This window comes from Danio rerio, chromosome 5, assembly GCF_052040795.2.
Source record: "Danio rerio strain M-AB ecotype USA chromosome 5, GRCz13ab, whole genome shotgun sequence".
NCBI classification, from domain to species: Eukaryota; Metazoa; Chordata; class Actinopteri; order Cypriniformes; family Danionidae; genus Danio; species Danio rerio.
Window position 1 is genome coordinate 5,047,501 of NC_141025.1, and position 9,391 is coordinate 5,056,891.

The 9,391-nt window shown below is 32.2% G+C and overlaps 1 protein-coding gene across 1 annotated transcript in view; it reads right to left on the reverse strand.

Annotated features, from left to right (window-relative positions):
- The window catches only part of zgc:153704, an 11,319-nt gene extending 2,384 nt beyond the window's left edge, over positions 1 to 8,935 (reverse strand). Inside the window, 4 exon segments of the mRNA NM_001076726.2 lie at positions 482 to 595; positions 1,036 to 1,115; positions 3,441 to 3,580; positions 8,800 to 8,935. Of these exon segments, the coding sequence (NP_001070194.1) occupies positions 482 to 595; positions 1,036 to 1,115; positions 3,441 to 3,580; positions 8,800 to 8,904 (439 nt within the window). The 5' untranslated portion in view covers positions 8,905 to 8,935.
- Between the last annotated feature and the right edge of the window lie 456 nt (positions 8,936 to 9,391).

Below are 9,391 nucleotides of genomic sequence, written 5' to 3' on the forward strand. Positions count from 1 at the left end.
GTATGTATGTGTGTATGTATATGTATGTATGTATGTATGTATGTATGTATATATATATATATATATATATATATATATATATATATATATATATATATATATATATATATATATATATATATATATATATATATATATATATATATATTTTTATTTGTATTTTTTTGACTAAGATTAGGGTGAATAATTAAAACAGATTTATTTGTTTTAGCTGTGACTGACATTAGGTGAATATTTAATAATCAATTTATTTATTCATGTATTTATTTATTTGTTTGTTTTAGCCATGACTGACATAGGGTGAATTATTAGTAACTTATTTATTATTTTAACTGTGCCTGACATCAGGGTGAATAATTAATAACTGACGTCATTTTATTTATTTATTTATTTATTTATTTGTGTTCTTGAATTAAATGGGCTTAAATTCGCTCCCTGCTGAAATGAAACCTGTTTTTGTTTATATAGTGTGATCATTTACCGTAGAGTTTGTTGAGCAGTGTGCTGGAGCCGTCCTTCATCTTGATGGTGTGAATCAAAGCAAATTCATCATACTTCACATCAGCAATGCGCATGTCATTGTCAGTTCCAGAGCCTGAGGGAGAAATAAAGATTGCTTAATGAAATTGTGTGTAAATAACTATTATATTTCAACTATTAATTATCAGTTTACGTATTAAGTGTTCTCTGGTCATTTGCGGTTGTGAGTTGCATTATGGGATGTTGATCTCTGTCCACTTTTGATGTTGAAAATTCAACTCTACAGTTTAACAAAGTGACTTTTATTGGCGTTTCAGTAGTTTGAAATCATATAAAGTATAAGAAATAGTATCTAGAGAAATAAGTGTGTAAAATAACAGTGAAATGTGCTGCAGTTTATTTTCGAGGTTAAAAGTTGCCGGAAGAAAGATCAAGCTCCAATAATACAACTCAAAAGCATAAATTATCGGAGAAAAATAAAAATATGAATCACAAAATACAGAAAACTGCTTATTTACGGATGATTTTTGGTGAATCTGAACTTTTCTTTCTTACGTTCAGTGTGGAAGCTGAATTTTCCAGGAATATCGGTCTTCTGAGCCAGATAGTTCATTCTCCAGCATGTGCCATCAGGACTGGAACGACAGAACAAATAGGTAAATATTTTACATTAATAGAGCACACATGAACAATACTATAGCAAACAATACAGTGTTTTTGAATCAGGCCCGGATTGGCTAATCGGGAGGACCGGGAGATATCCCGGTGGGCCGGTCCGTTTTTTGGCCACGAGGGCCGGTGTCCCTTGCTGCTTGCACTCTCAGCAGTCACACTCTTTTCATTTATTCATGTATTTGACCATAGCCTGACTCTTTTTATTCATTATTTTGCCGCAGCTCCGCTCTTTTTATTTATTTTCTCGCAGCCCCGTGAGCAAAATGCAGCCCGCAGGGTAATCATGATGTAATAGTAAATCATCATTCAACCCTAAACAGCGGCACCTTAGTGAATATAAGATTTCGAAAAATTAATATTAATGAATAATACACCTGCTCAATGAAAATCAGATGATTCAGTACTTAATAAGTCTGATATAAATTGATCAGAGATCTTAAAGGGGTAGAAAGAGATACAGGTCAGTCACAGTGCAATATATATTTTTTGTTCCTAACAGAAAAGCGCCATTGTGGTCCAGTGGTCAGCGCGTTGTGTTACTAAAGCCTAGTTCACACTACAGGATTCTACACATCAGCAGATCGCTGTGCCATTCACACTACATGACCTGACTTTGTGTCTTTTAGGCCCCGTTTACACTAGTGCGTTTTAGTTTTAAAACAGCGTTTTAGAATGAAAACTATCCGCGTCCACACTCGCGTTTTACCCAGCGTTTCTGAACTGCTCTCCGTCCACACCAAAACGCTGAAAACGCACATCACGTGACCACACAGACACTCTCTGGCAAGCGCTGCAGCTCATCTACCCAGATGAGAGCTGTGCTAGTCGGACTTCTCATCAAGCATCTACCGCTGGATCTAATCTCACTATATTTATTAAACGGGATATTTCATTCATCTTGTTGTCTTTATCTAACGACATATTCCCTGACTTTGGTCATTGGAATCTATTACTTGTTCTCAGGTAACGTGTTTTGGCTGAGCGCAAAGATAAGTTAATGATTAATGTAACCACGTAGCCTATTCTGTATATTGACTGATCGCTTGCCTTTATTTCCTATAATGTATAAACTTATTCTACTTTTATAATGGCCATTATCGATTATTAAAACTGATATTCAGCAAAAGAGAGGGTGTGTTTCGTATTTTCACTGAAATTGAAAGGAGGCAGTTGTTATCGGCTCCGTTTTGTTATAAATATCCACACAGTGAAGATGACGTTCGTGCAGCACGACGCCTCAACATTTCTGCTGTCTAAGTTGCTAATATTAAAATGAAAATAGGCAGTTCCTTATATCATGTTTACATTTTATTGTTGAGAAAGTGAAACAACGTAGCCAAGGTGATGTGAATGAAGTTATAAAGTACACTGTTCCCTGTGAAGATTTACCCGTGTCCTCGGTATAGTCTGCTTTTCCATATCAAACTGAGAAGAAGAGACTGTAGCCTTGATCAAACATGTGAAGTCTGAACTTACACGGAGAAGATGCAGGACTGAACTGTGTGTGGGCTACTTAATATTCAGGAAAAGCCCCAATCAGAGAGGCGAATGTCTGCAGCCCCGCCTCCGTTTTCAGATGTCTCCGTTTTCCATCATCCACACTGAGACGGAGCAACAGCGTTTCAGAATGAAAACGGCCTCTCCAGCGTTTTCGAAACGCTCCGTTTTCGGCGCTCGAGAACTCCGGCGTAGTGTGGACGGATGGCGTAACCGTAGCAAAACTCATGCGTTTTCAAACTAAAACGCATTAGTGTAAACGGGGCCTTAATCTCTGTGGTGTTCACACTACGCAACACTCCGTGAACGATCCACAAGTCGTCAGAAAAAGCTGAACACTATTGGCTGCTTGTGTGCGGATTACATCACTGACAGCGTTTCAAGCTTTGGAGAAAGCATTTAAAAACATCGTCAAATCAGCTGATTTATCAGCGGATTAATCACTCATCTGCAGGTTCCAGTGGATAGATACACAGAGAGTTTTTAATTTTTGTAATTTTATAACTCTTTGAAATAAAACTAGCATATTTATAACACCCTGCCGTTTTCTAACTATCAGTGTATTTCTTTCTGACATTGTTATTTTTTTTATTACAAAACAGTAAAGAACTGAGCATTTCTGCCTTAAATTACCATATTGGTTAAAATGACTCATACATTTTTTTTAAGGCAACCAGGATTTTTTTTTTTACAGTGTGATCATTACAATTCATGAGTAGTCTGCTCAGCTCAGTGCATTATGATGTTTTTCTGATTTATTATTATTATTGTTTGTTTTTGTGTGTTACTTGAGACTGGAGTATGCCATGTCCAGGTCTCCTTCCTCAGTTGGCGTCACCATGGCGATGCCCATCTTCATGTTGGCCTTACGGCTGACGAACCACTCAGCGTTGGTCGCAAACCCGATCAGGTGCCATTTCCCTGTCATCTGTGCGAAAGACACAGCAAATATACGATCGTCAACGATATTACGAGCTTCTGAAAGGATATTGTGCTCAAGATCTGCCTGATTTAATACTCATTCATTTAAATATAGATTTATTTAATTCTTGTACAACCATACAGATGTTTAAAACAATAACAAACATTCTGTAGATGATAATGTTTGATTAATATTTTATGTTATCTCATTCATTCATTCATTCATTTTCTTTTGGCTCAGTCCCTTTATTAATCAGGGGTTGCCACAGTGGAATGAACCGCCAACTATTCCAGCATATGTTTTACACAGCGGATGCCCTTCCAGCTGCAGCTCAGTACTGGGAAACATCAGTACACTCTCACATTCACACACACACTCATTCACTATGGCCAATTTAGTTTACCAAACTGACCTATAGCGCATGTGTTTAGACTGTGGGGAAACCGGAGCACCCGGAGGAAACCCACAGCAACACGAGGAGAACATGCAAACTCCACACAGAAATGTCAACTGGCCCAGCCGAGGCACAAACCAGCGACCAGGTGACAGTGCTAACCACTGAGCCACTGTGCGACCCCTTAGTTTCTCCATATCAGGGGTGGCCAACCCTGTTCCTGGAGAGCCACCTTCCTGCAGATTTCAGTTGCTACCCATATCAAACACACCTGAACCAATTAATTAGGACCTGAACACCACGTGATAATTACAGGCAGGTGTGTTTGATATGGGTAGCAACTGAAATGTGCAGGAAGGTAGCTCTCCAGGAACAGGGTTGGCCACCCCTGAATAAATTAAGAGACCACTTACTTTTTTTACTGGATTTATTGGTTTTAGTAAAGTAGCAATGAGTTTGAGTGAAGTTGTTAGTACTTGGTTTATTTTATAAAGATCTAATGACACGAAACTTTAGTTTTAAAAGGTATTATCAGTCATTTAGAGCATTTTTCTATTTTTAAAAGATGGCCCTTTATAGGAGCAGCGAATGTTTTCATTGGCAGTGATTGAAAATCATGGTGTCTTTTTAACCAAGTGTTCATTTTGGTAACACTTTATAATAACTACACACTATGAATCATTTATGAAGCATTAGTATTTTGCGAATTCATTATTTGTTAAGCATTAACTGGTCACACTTTACAATACGGTTCATTAGTTAATGTTAATTAATGCATTTACTAACAAGAACAAACATTGAACAATACATTTACTACTGTATTTATTAATGTAAATAAACGTTAGTTAATGAAAATACAGTAGTTCATTGTTAGTTCATGTTAACTCATGGTGCATTAACTACTGTTAACAATCATGGACTTGAATGTTAATAATGCATTAGTAAATGTTCAATTATGATTAATAAATGCTGTACATGTGTTGTTCATGATTAGTTCATGTTAGTTAATGCATTAACTAATGAACCTTATTGTAAAGAGTTACCCATTCACTCTACATTAATAAGCGTTAGTAAGCAGTTTATAACTGCAGAGACAAGTGCTCTATTCTTGACTTATAATTAGGCCCACATGGAATCTGCGCCCGCAGAATTCCGCAGATTTTTCGCAGATTTTCCGCAGAATTCCGCAGATTTTCGCAGATTTTCCGCAGAATTCCGCAGATTTTCGCAGATTTTCCGCAGAATTCCGCAGATTTTCGCAGATTTTCGCAGATTTTCCGCAGAATTCCGCAGATTTTTCGCAGATTTTCCGCAGAATTCCGCAGATTTTCGCAGATTTTCCGCAGAATTCCGCAGATTTTCGCAGATTTTCCGCAGATTTTCGCAGATTTTCCACAGAATTCCGCAGATTTTTCGCAGATTTTCCGCAGAATTCCGCAGATTTTTGCAGATTTTCCGCAGAATTCTGCAGATTTTTGCAGATTTTCCGCAGAATTCCGCAGATTTTCTGCAGATTTTTTTGCTGAATTCCACAGATTTTTCGCAGATTTTCTGCAGAATTCCGCAGATTTTCTGCAGATTTTTTGCAGAATTCCGCAGATTTTCCGCAGATTTTCCACAGAATTCCACAGATTTCTGCAGATTTTTAGCCCATCATTAATTCTGTTTATTTGCTTGAGTAAATGTGTAAATCTGAATTTATTCAGTTTTTATTCAGTAATTTATTACTTTTTATTTAATATATTAAGGTTTTAGTTATGATACTCCGCTGGATACTCCCAAAATAATTCTGCAGAAATCCGCTGATTTTTACCAAAATTCTCCGCAAAAACAGCGAAAAACGTCCGCAGATTCCGTCTGGCCCTGCTTGTAATCACATTTATAATGTGCTTAATAATTGTACTTTCATAATTTATAACTGCTTGATTTTTAATTACGGAATTAAGTATTGCATTATTTACAAACCAGTTGTATTTTAGAGTAGTTAGAGGTTTTTAAGATCATTCAGAATGAGTTAGTAAATGATTAATAAACTATTTAAATCAACGTTTATATGTCTCATTATTCTGGCCAATATTATCCGTTAATTTGTATGTTAATAAATGCTTTATTAACACATGCAGTTTTGTGATCTAATCTAAAGTGAAGACTATTAATGCACTATTAATCCCTTATAAATGTTATTTAAAAGCTTGGTATCACATGAACAATAATCTTTGCAATCTTATCTAAAAGTAGGCCCACACAGAATATACGCACGCAGAATTCTGCAGATTTTTAGCCCATCTTTAATTCTGTTTATTTACTGTAAATCTAAGCTTATTCAGTTTTCAAATGAATTACAGTAGTATTATTGACTAACATGAAAATGCTCATTTGGTTGATGTACAATGCAGTTTGTACAGTAATATTTTCTGTCTTTTAGTAGAGATATTATATGAGAGACTTGCTTTGTTTACCAAATCAAGTGAATCTAATTGGATTTGCATTGTAAACATTAAATACAAGTTTAAAAGATGTTATTTTTTGTTTCACATATTAATGTTTTAGTGATGATAATTCCACAGAAATCCACAGACTTTTATTAAAATTCTCCGCAGAAATAGCAAAAAAATGTCCGCAGATTCAGTCTGGCCCTATCTAAAAGGTAAATTTACTGTAAAGTTTAAACATGGTCGAATAACAGGAGTGTCAAAATCTGATTTTCAATTGGATAAAACAGCTACATTATAGTAATTTAACAATATAATAAAATGCAATGTCTAAACTGTAGTGTCATTTTTAGATAAGGTTGCAAAGATTTGCTTTTATTTGACAGTTTCATTTGTGTGTGTTTAAATGACTAGAAATTAATAAAGTTGTTTGTGTTTTTTTTTCCTGTTTAGAATTTAACTGAGCCTTTATTTGTCATTTATAAGGGATTTATAAAGCATGAATAGTCCTCACTAGACTAGATCAAAAAACTAGATGAATTTAAGTTAATAAAGCATTTATTAATACACAAATGAACTGTTAATACATGCCTGGATAATAAGAATTATAAATGCTAATTTGAATAGTTTATTAGTCATTTACTAACTCATTCTGAATGATCTTTAAAAACAACTATGCTTAAATAACTGGTTTGTAAATAATGCAATACTTAGTTTAGTAATGTAAAATAAATCAATTACAAATTATGAAAGTACAGTCATTAAGCACATTATAAATGTGCTTATAAGTCAAGAATAGAGCATTTATAGCTGGAGTTATAAACTGCTTACTAATGCTTATTAATGTAGAGTTAATGCTTAATAAATAATGAATTCACTATTTGCTAATGCTTAATAAATGGTTTATAGTGTGTAGTTATTATAGTGTTACCTTAATTTCTTAACTCAGTTAAAGTTAAAACAGATTTTGTGTCATAATAAATATATACAGCGATGGCCCCCTTATTGTTATTTTATGCACAGAATGACAATATAGTTCTGTGTTTGACTAAAACATCATGTTTGTAATGGTGAAGTAATGATGACATTTTTAAAGTGTGATTTCTAAATTTAAAATGACAATGCAATTGAGAGACAGTTTTCTTTTTAAGTGATGCATTTAATGTTTGACTAAAAGTTATTTATGATATATATTATGACATCATAATGAGGTTAATATAATATAATATAATATAATATAATATAATATAATATAATATAATATAATATAATATAATATAATATAATATAATATTTATTATAATATAATATTTATTATAATATAATATAACATAATATAATATAATATGACAAAATAATATAATGTAACATAATATAATATAATATAATTTATTATAATATAAAATAATATAACATAACATAATATAATATAATATAATATAATATAATATAATATAATATAATGTAATATAATATAATATAATATAATATAATATAATATAATATAATATAATATAATATAATTTAATATGATATAATTTATTATAATTTATTATAATTTATTATAAAATAATAACATAATATAATATAACATAAAATAATATAATGTAACATAACATAACATAACATAACATAATATAATATAATATAACATAATGTAATATAATATAATATAATATAATATAATATAATATAATTTATTATAATATAATATAACATAATATAATATAATATGACAAAATAATATAATGTAACATAATATAATATAAAATAATATAATTTATTATAATTTATTATAACATAATATAACATAATATAATATAATATAATATAATATAATATAATATAATGTAATGTAATGTAATATAATATAATATAATATGATATAATTTATTATAATTTATTATAACATAATATAACATAATATAATATAATATAACATAATATAACATAATATAATATAATATAATATAATATAATGTAATGTAATGTAATGTAATGTAATGTAATGTAATGTAATGTAATATAATATAATATGATATAATTTATCATAATTTATTATAAAATAATAACATAATATAACATAACATAACAAAACATAATATAATATAACATAATACAATTTAAAATTTCTAAACTCTAAATGCATCATTACAACTGTACATATTTGCATGAACTAAATACATTTTGAAAAAAAGAATAAACTATAAGAAAAACAATGATTTAAGAATGAATATTAATAAATTAAGAATAGCACTGTTCACCCAAAAATCTCCAGTACATTTAGATTACAACAAAAGTGATCAACTATTTATTTAAGGACAAAAAAAATGGTGTATGTTTTTTGCAAAACTCTTCCTAATGATCTCTGTTTTCTGTGTGTGTGTGTTCAGGCTCACCCCCTTGATGTCGAAGTCTGCGGGCGGCAGAACCTCCGCGCTGACGGAGAGAGCAGAGAGCAGGACGAAGAGCAGAGCAAACACACCGTTCACCATCATCATCATCTTCATCATCAGCAGCAGCGGAGAGAAAACTGAGGAGACGCTCACTGCGCACGCTTATATACTGCAGACTGCTCTTACATAAACACAGTGAGAGAGAGAGAGAGAGAGAGAGAGAGAGAATAATACACACTCACACACAGTAAGAGAGTAAAAGAAAACATAAAACACACACACACAGCTAGAGAGAGAGAGTGTTTGTGCATAAAATGTAAAGAGAGAGAGAACATATAGGATATATATCATAAAGTGCATAAAAATACACACACAGCAAGAGAGAGAAAGAATAAATTCATACACACACACACACACACACACACACACCACAGTACTGTACATTAAACAAACACACACAGTGGAGAGACAGAGTATTTGAAATTCACACACATGCAAACACACGCAGAGAGAGTATTATACATTATACAAACACACACACACACACACACACACACACACACACACACACACACACACACACACACACAAAGTG